Source organism: Thamnophis sirtalis, unplaced genomic scaffold (assembly GCF_051295495.1).
Source record: "Thamnophis sirtalis isolate CommonGarterSnake01/CBP01778 unplaced genomic scaffold, rThaSir2_p1.2 scaffold_3, whole genome shotgun sequence".
In the NCBI taxonomy this organism is placed as follows: Eukaryota; Metazoa; Chordata; class Lepidosauria; order Squamata; family Natricidae; genus Thamnophis; species Thamnophis sirtalis.
Window position 1 is genome coordinate 4456803 of NW_028261383.1, and position 15337 is coordinate 4472139.

At 40.1% G+C, this 15337-nt stretch overlaps 1 protein-coding gene across 1 annotated transcript; it reads right to left on the reverse strand.

Annotated features, from left to right (window-relative positions):
• Positions 1–214: 214 nt before the first annotated feature.
• Positions 215–7543, reverse strand: LOC148047049 (vomeronasal type-2 receptor 26-like). Its single transcript, XM_087707703.1, has 4 exons — positions 7338–7543; positions 6077–6368; positions 2304–2430; positions 215–1110 (listed from the first exon to the last, which is right to left on the reverse strand). Exons 1-4 carry the CDS (start codon positions 7541–7543, stop codon positions 215–217), a joined length of 1521 nt encoding a protein of 506 aa, XP_087563829.1.
• Positions 7544–15337: the final 7794 nt, after the last annotated feature.

Genomic DNA, 15337 nt, shown 5'->3' on the forward strand with positions numbered 1-15337 from the left:
GTAGGAGGAGAACCACCGTAAAACAGTGCCTCCCACTCCCACCTCCCGCAGTTGTCGCAGAAGGATACCATAGTCGATGGTAAGCTACCTAGAACAATTTCTAGGCAAGTAATTAGTTTAAATAAACAAAGATTAAATGATCAAAACCTGTTAAGCAAGCCACCTAAATGACATTTTTTAAAAAATGAAACTTGTAAAAGTCCCTTTTTATATTTTATTTTGACATGAGATGTTCTTTGGTATTCAGATTTGGCCTAAAAATAATAATGTAGCATTTGGGAAAGAAGATACAGCCTAACAATCCAGCACTGGAGGCCAAGATGGAGAAGATCTGAACAGCCACCATGTACTTTCCTTTGGTGCTCAGGTAGGCTGGCACAAAGGACACCCAGACACTGCAGAAGACCAGCATGCTGAAGGATATCAGCTTGGCTTCATTGAAGGCACCAGGAAGGTTCCTGGCCAGAAAAGCCACCGTGAAGCAGACAGCAGACATGAAGCCCATGTATCCCAGGGCAACATAAAACATGGTGACAGAGCCTTCATTGCATTGTAGGATGATCTCTCTAGGTTGGGAGTGCATGTCAGAGTCAGGGAATGGGGGGGAAATGCCCAACCAGATACTGCAGATGACAACTTGGAGCCCGGAGCAAGAAAGGATGATGGAGTTTGCCAAGCTCTTTCCCAGCCATCTCTGCACTTTATTCCCTGGTTTTGTTGCCAAAAAGGCTAACACCACTGTGATTGTTTTGGCCAAGATTGATGAAATGGCAACTGAGAATATAATGCTGAAAGCTGTTTGTCGGAGGAGGCAGGTCACTTTCCTTGGCCGGCCAATGAACAGGAAGGAGGTCAAGATGGAAAGCAGGAGAGAAGCTAGGAGGATGTAGGAGAGATCCCGGTTGTTGGCTTTGACGATTGGTGTTTCCCTGAATCTAATGAAAATCCACAAGCCAAAGCCTGTGATTAAAGAAAAGAATAAGGCAATGGAAGTCAAGATGATCCCCAGATTTTCCTTATAAGAAAGAAAGCTTTTCATCTTGGGAATACAGCGAACTCGATTGGTGTTTGGATGTTGATCTTCTGGACATTTAATACATTTGTCTGCATCTGAAAAAGAGCAAGAGTAGGATCCTCCTTTAACACATTTTTTTAAATAAAATGTATTGTTTGGGTAAACTTGGTGTGAATGACTGTCTGTAGGTGAAATCAATATATTTCTTCATTTCCTTCTAGCTAGAACGTCTTAATATTCTTTCTTTTTTACTGTTACCATTTTATCCAAGATTTAATGCCCCTATGAAAGCCAAGCTACAATGGAATGAAGTACATGTGAAGAATTGCTAACCCCTATCCCTCCTCTCCTCTCCTCTCCTCTCCTCTAGCAAGGACTCAGAAAATGACTTTAAGGAAGAGCCTTCAGCATCGCCTATGGAATGTCAGGAATTACCTGAGACTGATAAAAAAAAGACTGAATAGAGGATTACTACATAAGACTAATGGGACAGGGTGGCTAAGTGACTAAGACGCTGAGCTTCTTGATTGAAAAGTCAGCAGTTTGGCAGTTCGAATCCCTAGTGCTTCATAACAGAGTGAGCTCCTGTTAATTGTCCCAGCTCTGCTGACCTACAAGTTTGAAAACATATAAAAATGCAAATAGAAAAACAGGAACCACCTTTGGTGGGAAGGTAAAAGCATTCTATGTGCCTTCAGTGTTTAGTCATGCCAGCCAAATGACTACGGAGATGTCTTCGGACAGCACTGGCTCTTTGGCTTTGAACAAAGATGAGCACACCACCCCCCACCTAGAGTTAGGAACAACTAGCCCATATGTGTGAGGGGAATCTTTACCTTTACAAAAGATTTCCAAGAACTCCTCCCCCTGAAAGTAGAATGAAGAACACAGCAAACACAATCTGTAAAATTCCTTTAGCAAAGAAAATACATCCTTTGATTAAAGGTAGGTAAATGCAACCTGACTTAAGAAGCAACCCTAACCCATCATCATGTATTGGAATCAATTATCAATTAAGATAATGAGCAAGGGAAATTATCTCTCCTGTAGTGTAAGACAATATTCAACCCTCACATCCTGTATCTTTGTCCATGATTTGTATCCATATTTTCTTGACTGTAAATCAGATTAGCCCAAAGATCATCTTATAATTCACTATCAAATACATTTATCAATATTCAAAGGGTTGGGCCCCACTCTAATCAATCATTTCAAAATGCATGTTCATGGAAAATCTGAAGAACTGTGGTCTTCCTAAAGTCTGCCCTTTTCTCTTGCTATCACAGACCTTCTTGAGTGGCGATGGTTCCTTCTGCACAAGGATGACAGTCATAGCAGCAGATCGGGCTCCCTTCCTGAGCTACCCTCATGAATCCAGGAAGGCAGCTTTCCACACACCTGGAAGAAGGCAGGGGCTGCAGGGAAAGAGAGAAGAGGAAACAACTTCCACAAAATGAATTATTGTCTTTCCTAAAACAGATCAAAAGAAATGTTTGGGGATTTTCAGTTGAAGGCTTAGCTGTGCTATATTTGAAGCCTACAAACTGCTTACAGCTCGTTGAACTGATTCAGCTGCTTGTTTTTTTGCCTGTTTATCTTCCCTTCTAATGCTTCCCATATTACCATTTTTAGTTGATATTCTCAATGTATTTATTTAAAATTGAATTGATTCTCCAGTTTGGCAAAATGAATCATCTTGTCCTGTGATTTAAATCTAGCTTCCTTGAAGGAGATTGTCAAACAGTTAAATGAAATACTGGAATATTGAAGGAAATTTTTCTCATAAACTCAGGAACATCTAATCACAAAATATATTTCCAGTCTGGGAGAACTGAGATGATATCCCAAGCCTGTCCCTGCCCCAACTCTGCAATCCTCTTGCTAAGACCTTAAAAAAAGATAGTGTCTTTAACCCACATTGCTGTCCAGTTCCAGCTCTGCAATATTTTTATTGTTGATCCTCATCTTGAAATCCAAGGATCCCAGTCTGTCTAGACTCCCAACTGTCAGTTTGAAAGCAGACATATTGAGGAAAACCACATTGGCTACAATGTCCACATCTGCTACCAGTTCTCCATTCTCATTCAAATACACCCCTTCAATGCTGTTATTATAAAACTGGGAGGTTCGAAGGAAGGAATGAAGCTGGAATTGAAATGAAAATGGACAATGTTAAATGAGACAGAGAAAGCTCTTCTGCTTGAGTTGGAATGAAGGATCTACACTGAGAAATAGTCAACAAAAATCTCATTAGAAGGATTAACTTTGAAAACAAGGATGATGCCCTTTATCTCTTCCCATTCATAATTGTCACTGCAGAATTTGGAAAACCAACTATTTGGAATATACCAAATATTTGGAATATACCAAACAATACATTCAGGGTGACCTAATGAGGACAACCTTAAAACCCTAATATTTATGCACAAACACATTGAAGGAATTCTGCTAGGGAAGCCAAAATGAAATTTTGTACATTGCTGTCAACAACACATATAGCAAATAGGTCAATGAGTAGTTCATCAAGAACAAAGTTTTTTGCTCAGTTTGAGGATGTTTATGGGGGCCTTTGCTCTACTAGTATGTTGTGCTTATGAAAGTTTGCATTGAGGTGATAGAGGGGCCACTTGGCATGGAGAAGAAATGTGGAGATCTTCACTGTGAAATATGATCTCTCTTCCCAGTTAAGCCACATCTTTTTAATTTTATGGAATGTCCATGGAATATCTTATGGAACAGTCTTCACTTCTGCTTCTTTTAGAAACTTCCCCATTTCAAACTTTCACCTTCTCACCTGGGCTTTCCTGACCTCTTAAATTCTTGACCAAAGATATTTGTCCATATCCTGCTGCTTGATGAGAGCCTTTGCTGTCTCAGATCCAACTGAGAGTTTTGAACTGGGGAAGAGCCCGGTTCTTAGCTAAGGAATGAGACTCACTCTGGATAAAGGTTGTTCTGGAGCAGAGAGGCAACCCTGGAGATGATGGGGTCAGAAGTATTAGACTGTCTAATATACACAACACACTTTTTTAGACTGTGTGGGTGGGACACAGTAGTGCTCCTGCTTCTGAAGACCCAAAGAAGAAAAAAGGAGAGGAAAATCTACATTTTCCAAGCCTGGGGGTAGAGATTGATCTGCCCCCACCTGAATGTTGGATGAATGTTGTTTACTTTTTAATTATATGTAATGTTATATGTTATTGTCTGTATCCCCCTTCCTACGAGTTGTTAGCCACCCTGAGTCCCCTCAGGGAAAAGGGCGGCCTATAAATAAACCTATTCAATTCAATTCAATTCAATTCAATTTTTAAAAGAAATGACAAAACAAATGTGTAGGATGAAACAAATGCAAAAAAGAAATCAGTAGAAAGTTGGAATTAGTGCACAAAATTAGCTGCTACAACATTCTTCCTGTCAACGACTATTTCAGCTACAACCTCAATAATCCTCAGGCAAACAACAATACATACAAACTCAAGGTAAACTCCTCCAAACTCGATTGCAGAAAATACAATTTCAGCAAGAGAGTGGTCAATGCCTGGAATGCTCTACCTGACTCCATAATTACATCCTCTAACCCCATAGCTTCAACCTTAAATTGTCTACCATGGACCTCACTCCATTCCTAAGAGCTCTGTAAAGTGTGCATAAGCGGACGTCCCTGTCCTATTGTCCCCATTTATTTGTACTCATTTCTTTGTTCATGTCATATTTATATTTATACCTGTTATCTTGTACAAGTTCGACAAACTAAATAAAGAAATAAAAATAAAATAAAAAATAATTATTATATTCAGAATAAATTAATACTATTGTCAGAATAGTTACCCAGTACTTAAAATTGGAAATGAATTCTCAGCTGCAATAGAGAGTTGTGCAATAGGAAAGAAATATAGTACCTGCCATGCTTTCAGCACTGGAGTTTTCAAATGCTTGCTGCCTTTAAATATTCTCCTCCTGGATCTGGATAAATAAGCTGCCTTTAAGGCTCGTCCCACAGCCCAGATTGTGTTGCAAATGAAAAAGTGGTCCACAATCAGGATCTGATCCATCTCCTCTTTCCTGAGAGTCCCCAGTTCTTCACTCTGCTTGCACCGTTCCCAGGTTTTCACTGAAAAGGCTTCCTTTGAGTAAGAACACTGGAAGGTCTTTGCCGCAAAGAGTCCCATGGGATATGAAAACCTATTATATGAACCATACTTTGTCATTTTGTTTGTTTTCTTCATTAGAAAGGAAAAAATACTATGGATGTATTTAGAGGAAAAGTTATCAGGTCCCAAATAAGGAAGGAAGTCCCAGCGTACTGTTGTGATCAGGACTTTTCCTCTCTTGATTTCAGACAAGATGTCAAGTAATGAATCTAGCTGCACAACCCCTATACTGAATGAATTAAATTCTACACCATAAATAATGACTTTCAACTTTATCCAATAGATGGAATGATAAAGGTCTAAGTTGGTTTTCCCTGTTTTGTTAAATATTTGTAATATAAATGAACAAATGGCATTCTTTTCCAGCATAGAAGTCATTGTCTTTAGGAACCTTTCTCCATTCTCATTGTGTGCAGCAAGAAGACCAGCCAAGGTCCACTTGAAATAGAGGAGGAGCTTCACTATCCCTGGGTACAGGATGTCTTCTGCTGGGACCATTGGGTAGAAGAAAGGAAACTGCATTTTGTCATTCTGAATCTGGGAATTTATACTGTAACTGATCTGAAAAGGAAAAAAAAGAAAATTGTATTTGAGACCCATAAAAGCAAAAATCTACCCCCAATCTAGTGGGAGTTGTTCCACTCCTAGCACAGAAGAACTTTTTGTAGGGATCTCATTCTTCTCTTTAGTTGCTTCTCTGCTAACTTCAGTGCAGCAAGAAGCCAGCAGAGATTCACAATCTGCATTAGGAGTGTACCAGAAAGATATTTGTCTGCTGGGATCCTTCTCTCATTTGACCGATTCATCCTTAATTTATACAATCCCCATAGTATAATTTTGCTCTTCATTTATAATAGAAGATGTCTGACTGAAAGCATGACCAAAAATTATCCTCTCAACAAAGACACACCTGTGGCATTTTGTAGGTTCCCAAAATGTTCGAAACGTGGATGGCAATCTCACTATTAGCCTCGTCTAGAACAGCCACTGTGTTTCTCTGTCTTCCACAGCTGTAGTTGGGAACGTTGGCCTCCCCCTCCGAAAGCAGGTCCAGCAAAGCCTCAGAAGTTATTTGTTCATTATAGTAATCATCGTAGATGTTATAACCCAGGGTGACATTGAATGAATGTTTGGCATTCTGGTTGATTTCTTGTATGGCAAAAGGGAAGGATAGCAATTTGTAGATGTTTCTTTGTGTTGTGCTAAAAATATGAATATATTTGAATGCAATCAATGGAAATTAAATTTTATTAATGTTGACATTTCAGTATATGTTTGGATAGTTTATTTCAAATCTTTTTTAAAAGTTACACATTTGAATCCAGCCCTGGGATTCTTTCAATCTATATTTTACTTTCAAAAACTGAATGCACTTTGTTTCAAATGTAATCTAATTATTACTAGATTCTGACATTCTTCTTTGTGTGATATTTATTAAGGATTTTATATAAAATAAAAGACTAATCAAAACAAAAAAAGAAAGGAAGGAAAAGTGCAAGAAATTAAAAAGGAAAAAAAATAAAATTTAGAAATATATTAATGACTTCCAAACTTTTTTACAGATAATTTCTTCTGTAAATTCTGATATTTTCACAATTAAGTCCTGCACTGTGGGAATTTATGATTGTTAACAAATGGAGTAAGTAATTAATTTGTGGAGATGTTTACAATGTTTACGTATTTCTAAAATGGAGCCTTAATTGACTTTTAAGTGATTGTACAATTAAAATGCCTTGTATCCGCTCAATTGGGATTCACACATGTAAGTAAAATAAATTATGATCTGGGATTCATTTATTTAATAAGTGAATTTTGGTATGGAATAAAAATTGTGGGGGATATTAATTTGTGCATAGCCATGTTGACCATCTTATCCAGCAAGGGAGTGTTAGAAGAGAAAAACCACCCTCTCTTCACCATCCACAGTCCTGCTCTGCCCAAAAGATATCAAGAACAGTGGATGATTCTTCTTCAAAGATCTCTACTGATTGCTTATTTGAAAATTTCAAATCAGCTGCAGGGTGGCAAATGAATCCCCAAGGATGAAAACAGACAGAAAGAGAGAAAAACTAGCAGATCAAGTGTACCATTCACTGTAAGAGGGAAGGCTGGAATATGAGAAATCAGAATGGAATGGAATAGGTCTAATGCATGCAGGAACTTTGACTTACTGAAAAAATTCAAAGAGAGGACTTTGGTTGAACATTAACTTTTTAAGCGCAGACTGTTTTGCATGGACTAGGCCACCAATGACAATCTCTCCTGGCCTGTAAAGGTTCATTGGCTCCTCCTCATCCTTAGTCAGAGTCAGGAGGCATTTGTCTTTGAGACTCCCCCAGACTGCCTGGGACCCCAGAAGCAGCAGAAGTAGCAACATGACTTGTGCTCCTGATGGAGTCTCCAGCTCTATGTCTACTTTGAAGAAACAGCAATATGAAGAAGTGGAGGAAGTCAAAACCTTTTTCCAAAACAGCCCTTCGGAGGTTTCCTAATTCAGACAGAGTTCAGTCAGTCACCAAGGATGGGAGATGAAATGCAGCCCCTGCTTGTCTTAAAGGCTTCTCATGTTGCCTTTTTCTCCTGAGCCATTCATGACATCAACATTTTCCAGTGCAAAGATATTTGCTAACAAGGCTTTGATGTGATTCGAAGCTGAAAGCATATTATCACTGTATAGCATCTGATTCCCCCCCCCCCCAGAAAGTCTTTAGAGATTTACCACCAAGACAACAAATAAATAACTATGATTTGGATAATGGAAACAGAGAGAGACATCACCACTCTCAACTCTGAGTAAATCAACATGCAGAAGCCCAATGGGAGGCATCACAAATGGGGTGAAACTCTGAAAATGAGCCAAGGAAGGAGATGGGAGAACTTTGTCCCAAACATCCCTTAGAAAATCTCTTTAGACATTCAACTCTCAAGAGAGATTTTCAGCATGTGTGGACTATTAATCCTCAATATAGATATAGTTGATCTTCATTTGTGATATTTTTTGGCTGCCTTTGTTCAAAAATTGGTGGCTGATCTTTCATATGATTCCTTCTTCTTTCTTATAATGTAAACAACATGACTGGAATCTCTGACAATTACTTTTATTCATTACATTAATCAAAAGTGTAACTTCAAGGTGCTATTTTTGGGGCATTTCAAATTTTTTTGATTTTTTTAAAAATAACTATTCTTTATTGGATAAAAAAGCTGTTCTTTATTTGTGAGGGTGGACTTAAATCATAGGAAAAGCAAGTTTATTATGGTCAAGGACCACTGCAAAAAAGGAAGAAAATACTGCAAATATGCATATCCTTAGAGATAAATCAATGAATATGTTAATGATCATAAAATTAATGATAAAAGCCATAAATAAAGTAAAATAAACTATATTATTTCATAACATAAACATATAATTTATTTTATAATAGATCATAAAAATAAAATAAATTAATGATCATAAATTAATGATCATAAAAGCCCAATCCATCACAATACCACTGAAAAAGAAAAACAAGAAATTCAAGAAGAAACCTGCATGGCTACACAAAGATCTCTCTGATAAACTGAAAGACAAAAAGGAGAAGTACAAAAAAATGGAAAGAGGGAGACAGAGAGATGATAGATAGATAGATAGATAGATAGATAGATAGATAGATAGATAGATAGATAGATAATTATATTCTTCAGAATTTTCTTTTTGTTTTAATTGTTAACAAATGTTTCTTTAAAAATGTTTGTGGTACAAACTGTTTTTTCCAAGAATATATTTCTTGAAATTTAAAAAGTGAAAAATGCACCAAGTATCCAGGTAATAAATATCTAAATGAGGGCCAGGTCCAATGTATCCCCAAATTATATCCTTCCTGTTTTATGAGGAAGATATCAGCATCGTCCTGCTCTTTTTTGCCCTACTTCTGTTCCTAACCACAGGATTTATGTTACTCGTGTTCTTTCAATACCATGAAACTCCCATTGTCAAAGCCAACAAGCGGGACCACTTACATCCTCCTGATCTCCCTCCTACTTTGCTTGACTCCTCTTCTCTTCATTGGTCAACCAAGGAAAGCCATCTGCCTTCTCCAACAAATGGTTTTCAGCATTACCTACCCAGTTACCATTTCATCTCTCTTGGCCAAAACTATTAGGGTGGTACTTCCTTTCCTGGCCAACTCCATCACCCTTTCTTGTTCTGCTGTCCAAATTATTGTTTGCTGCAACTAGCTTGGAGCAGGGGTGGGTTCCAATTTTTTTTACTACCTATTCTGTGGGTGTGACCTATTTTGTGGGTGTAGTTGGCAGTCATGTGACTGGGTGGGCATGGTCAACTTGATGTCACTAACCAGGAGATGTCATGGATGGGTAGAATGTGGTGAAGCTCACTTAACAACCCTCTTGTTTAGCAACCAAAATTTTGGGCTCAATTGTAGATAAAAGTCAAGGATTATCTCTGCCTTCCTCTGCATAGCAGCCTTGTCGTAGTACTCTTCTCTAGCGATTTCTTTTCTGAAAATTTTCCTCTCTGTTAGAGGCACGAAAATAATCCAGACAATGTAAGGTTTCTTGCTGTAGCAGGAGGTTGGACTAGATGACCTCTAAGTACTTTTCTAGCCCTAAATTGCTGTGCTGTCTTCCTTCCTTCCTTCCTTCCTTCCTTCCTTCCTTCCTTCCTTCCTTCCTCCCTCCCTCCCTCCTTCCTTCCTTCCTTCCTTCCTTTCTTTCTTTCTTTCTTTCTTTCTTTCTTTCTTTCTTTCCCCCTTTCCTCTTGGGAAGCAACCTCCCCACAAATAAAATATTACTGTGACATTAAAGTGTCAGAGAGTCCAAACATCTAAGATTCAAGATGACAGTCATACATAGACATCAAACTTGAGCTAAATATCATTTCCAGTAAAGAGAAGAGAAGGAACCCCCTGTCCCTTATATGAGCTGATACTTCTCCAAAAGTGGCTGCAGCCAACTGCCCCGATTGGAATCTTTATTCTGTTGCTAGGCAATCAACCTAACAGACTATTCCTTCTGCTCTCCTTTCTCCTGGGCAGTGGTGGGTTCTGGGCAGTACACCCCGGTACGTGTATACTGGTGGCCACTGGGAGCAGCAGCCACCATATTGGAATGGTGTTTTGTTGGGCCCACCTGCCCACCTGCATTGCTTACTTGTTTTTAAGCCAACTGAGCCATTTGCGCATGCACACGCAGCATACGGCGGCTGCACGACCTCCACCTGAGAAGCTGGTGTGTCACAGGGTGGTGGCATGCACATGCACGGGCAGCGCCCGTGCCCAAGGTGGATGCCAATCCCCATCGCAGGGTACCGATTGCAATGGTATTGGGAACCCACCACTGCTCCTGGGCCGTAACAAGTCAATACTAAGAGCAATAATAAGCAACAAAGAAGGTAGTAGACAATCTTGTCTTATCACATGCTCAGTTGGATAAACATACATCGTAATTTGAGTCTTCTGGAATACACACACACACACACACACACACACACACACACACAAACATCAACTTAATTCCTTTAAAAAATTGCCAAAGTCCATCTTTCATAGCTTCAAATTCAAATACATATTTGTTTTTCATACTTTGTACGAAGTACTTTGATTGCCAAATTTTCACAAATGGGGTGAAACTCTGAAAATGAGCCAAGGAATGAGATGGGAGAACTTTGTCCCAAACATTCCTTAGAAAATCTCTTTAGACATTCCACTCTCAAGAGAGATTTTCATCATGAGTGTGGACTATCAATCCTCAATATAGATATAGTTGATCTTGGTTTGTGGTTGGCTTCCTTTGTTCAGAAATTGGTGGCTGATCTTGTTCATATGACTCCTCCTTTCTTATAATGTAAACATGACTGGGATCTCTGAGAATTTTATTCATTACATTAATCAAAAGTGTAACTTCAAGGTACTACTCTTGGGGCATTTCAATTTTTTTTGAATTATTTTTTTAAAATAACTATTCTTTATTGGATAAAAATGTTGCTTTTTATTTGTGAAGGTAAACTAAAATCATAGAACAAAACAAGATGATTAAGGTGAGGGACCAGTGCAAAAAAGAAAGAAAATGCTGCAAATATACATATTCTTAGAGATAAATTAATGAATAAGTTAATGATAATAAAATTAATGATAATAAAAGCCATAAAGTAAAATAAATTATATTTTAATATAAAAATATAATATACTTTATTTATTTTATCGTATAAAATAAGAGGACATCTGTGAATTTAGGAGGGTCATAGGAAAGCTACCCACTTTACCAGAGCTGCTGCTGGTGCATTTTTTCATAACAAGCCTGGATAAGCAAATTGTTGAGGTAACCACATACTGCGACATCCCAAATCGACTCTCTGAGTGGTTCTGGGTAGCAACAAAAATCAATAGTAGACTGCACCCCAACTACATGAGAAAGTAACTGGACACAAAAGAGAGAGGTCAACTTGAACTGAAACCACCCAGCCGACAGGGAACCACAGCACCACAGCGGGCCCTGAGACCAGCCCTCACCTGAAGTTCACTGAAATGTACAGATGTGGGGGGATGGGTCACATGGCAGCTGCGTGCCCAACCCCATCCCCAAAACCAAGGCCAGACTCACCACCCAGAGCACAACCAAAAAGAGGCCCCAAATGGACCACCAACATGTCCAGGAAAGCCCTCCAGGCTGCAGAGGCCTCTTCCCCCTCAGGCAAAAGTGGTGGAACCCCAGGCAATGATAACCAGTCGCCCAAATCATAGGACAGAAAGGACAAGGGAGAAAATGACCCAGTGGTGAGTGAACCAATTTACCCTTTCCTTTTTCCAATACACCTCAAAGCCCCCAAAACAGGAAGCCAGGGAGATTTTCAAGCCCTAATAGATTCAGGCTGCATGAGGTGTTTGGTCAATCTAACCACAGTCCTGAAACTGGGGATCAGAGCAAAAAGACTGCCCCATCCGATCCGGTTCAAACAGGTCAATGGGTCCCTGATGGGAGGAGCCTATGTCACCCACCTGACTGAACCAGTGAGGCTAGAGCTAGCAGATCACTGGGAAGTAATTCGATTCACAATAGCCTCCAAAATGACAGACACAGTCATACTGGGTCTGTCTGGTTAGACAAGTGGGGCTAGACAAGTGGGGACTGACCATCCGGTGGCAAGGGGGTACCCACAGACTTAGGATATCAAGGGGCCCCCAACCCCTCCCACACCAGCTAGCAGAAACACCACCCACACAGGAAACCCCCCAAAGAACCCACCAGAACAACTAGCAACCACATCCAACAAAACCCCAGAGGCCAAACAGATCCTGATGGAATATCAGGACCTTGCAGAAGTATGATGTTCTGCCTCCCCACAGTGAGACAGACTGCGCCATCGAAATTATCCCCGGGGCAAAACTACCCTAGGCCAAACTGTATGCCATGATGCCTGGGAAATGCTAGAGGTGCGCAAATACATAGACAAAAACCTAGCAAGAGGGTTCATCGAGCTTGCCAAGCCACAGGTCGTGACACCAGTCCTCTTAAAAAAAAGAAAAAGATGGAACTATGAGATTGTGTGTGGACTTTTGAGGGATAAAAGTGGTGTGCGTACATAACCTATACATTCCCCTCCCTCTCATGAAGGACATGCTATCTCATCCGGGCAAGGGAAAAGTCTTCACCAAACTAGACCTCAGAGAAGCATACTACCGAGTACTTATCAGAGAGAGGGATGAGTGGAAAACAGCATTCATCTGCCCCCTTTTGGACTGCAAGTTCCCCAGCAGTATTCATGCAGTTAATCAATGAGGTGCTGCACAAGCATCTCTACAAGGGGGTCCTCATCTACCTGGTTGACATCCTCATCTACACTAAGACCATGGACAACCATATACCTCTGGTCCGCCAAGTATTGGAAAAGCTTCTGGCAGCCAACCTGTATGTCAAGGCATCAAAATGTGAATTCCACCATGCACGGTTAGACTACTTGGGTTACCAAGTGTCAAAGAGGGAATAGATATGGACCCAGCCAAAGTACAAGCTGTCATAGGCTTCAACCCCCTCGCACCCACAGACAGCTACAAAGCTTCATAGGGTTCGTGAACTTCTACAGGCAATTCATCCCTTCCTTTGCGAAGATTGCCAAACCCCTGACAGATCTCCTGAAGACAGGGAGCCAAGGAACAAAACCTCACCCAGGACAACCCCTACAGTGGGACCTAACCTGCCAAGAGGCATTCCAAACACTAAAATAAATGTTTGCAAAGGAGCCAGTGCTGAAGCATCCTGACTCCGAGCAATCTTTCATGAGCCAGGCAGATGCCAGCAACATGGCAGTGGGAGCGATGCTACTCCAAAGAAACAACCCTGCACCTAACCTGGGAAAATGAGGCTTCTGTGGTGAGATGGGCACTTCTAACCTAGAGACACCTGTTGGAAGGGGTCCAGAAACCGTTCAAAGTCTGGACTGACCACAAAATCTGGAGGCGCTCCACTCTGAGACCACTACTCTGGAAGCCCCTGGGCTCTATGGTCATAGGGGGCCAAACCCATTATGAAGTTCAATGAGTCCTTGATTCGAGGTGGCACAGGAGACAACTCCAATACTTAATCAAGTGGAAGGGCTACCCCTTATCAGAGGCATCTTGGGTAAAAAGTAGAAATATCCAGGCTGATCGCCTTATAGCGAAATTCCATGCAGAAAATCAAAGCAAGCCTGGGGGAGGGACGCATCCCTAAGTTATACACTTTTACTCAAATTGTTTTCTTTCACACAGGTCACTTTCAGGAAGTGAGGAGAGCCGGATGTCAACTTGTAAAGTGTTTCCATGACTACTATCAAGTTGACGGAAAAAAAGAGAAAGGGGTGGAGAATTCCATGCATGCCTCTGGCCAGAGTCAGGTCCCATATTTCTTCAGCTGGCATGTGAAATGTGCATGTTCATAGCCTGCTGCAGCACCTTGTTGGTGGATGTGATTTATGACACAGACAGAAGGGAGGGGATACAGGGGTAAAGTTCATATGCCATTAATCAGAATTCAGTTTCAGCTCCACAGAAGAACATGCCAAAATGTTGATCCTAATAAATGATTGGATTTCTTTTGAACTTTGTCTCGAAAATCATAAATTAATTAGAACATCTCAACTTCATCAGCATAAGGAGAGGAGAGAAACACCTCCAGACAAATTATGATAAGGATAATCTGGAGTATCTAACTGGTTAACTAAATTATTATGTAGAATTTACACAAGAGAGGAGCTAAAATGTAACCTCACAAACTCTGAGAAAAGAATTCCTACAAAATGACATGATGGACTTTCCCATGGATGTGATGTAAGGAAGATACCCAGTCAGAATTGGGATAATTAGCAATAGCAATAGCTAATCTTAGCAATAGCAATAGCAATAGCAATAGCAGTTAGACTTATATACCGCTTCATAGGGCTTTCAGCCCTCTCTAAGTGGTTTACAGAGTCAGCATATTGCCTCCAACAATCTGGGTCCTCATTTTACCCACGTTGGAAGGATGGAAGGCTGAGTCAACCCTGAGCCGGTGAGATTTGAACAGCCGAACTGCAGAACTGCAGTCAGCTGAAGTAGCCTGCAGTGCTGCATTTAACCACTGCGCCACCTCGGCTCTCATCTTCTGCTTGTGGACACTCCAGAGGTATCTGGGTAACTTACATGAAAATGGACCTTAGCCTGATCCAGAAGACCTTTCTTTAATCTTCTTTAAATTGAAGTTTGGAAGTAAATCCCAAAAGTGTTCTAGGTGGCTTCAACAAATCTCTAAAACAGGGGTGTCAAACCAGTGGCCTACGGGCCAGATGCATCACACACAGGTCATGCCCACCCATCTCCACAAAGGCAAAAAAGGTCATGATATGTCATGAAAGAACTAAAAGAGAAAGAAGAATCTGAATACTACTTTATATGGGATTTATTGTACAATTGGCTAGAGGAAGGGGGGGAGCAGGAAAGCAAAAAAGGATGAAAGACCAACAAATCAATAGACAAGTACAAAAACCGGAAAATGATTAAAAGATAGAAATATGAGATAGACTATACCAAATAAATACTATACAAAATGACTTAAATGCACAAAAAACTGTTTTATATAGAATATATAGAATATTATATATAGAAAGAAAAAATCTATGAAATAATGTAAATGCACAAATATAAAGAAGTTATAGTTATAA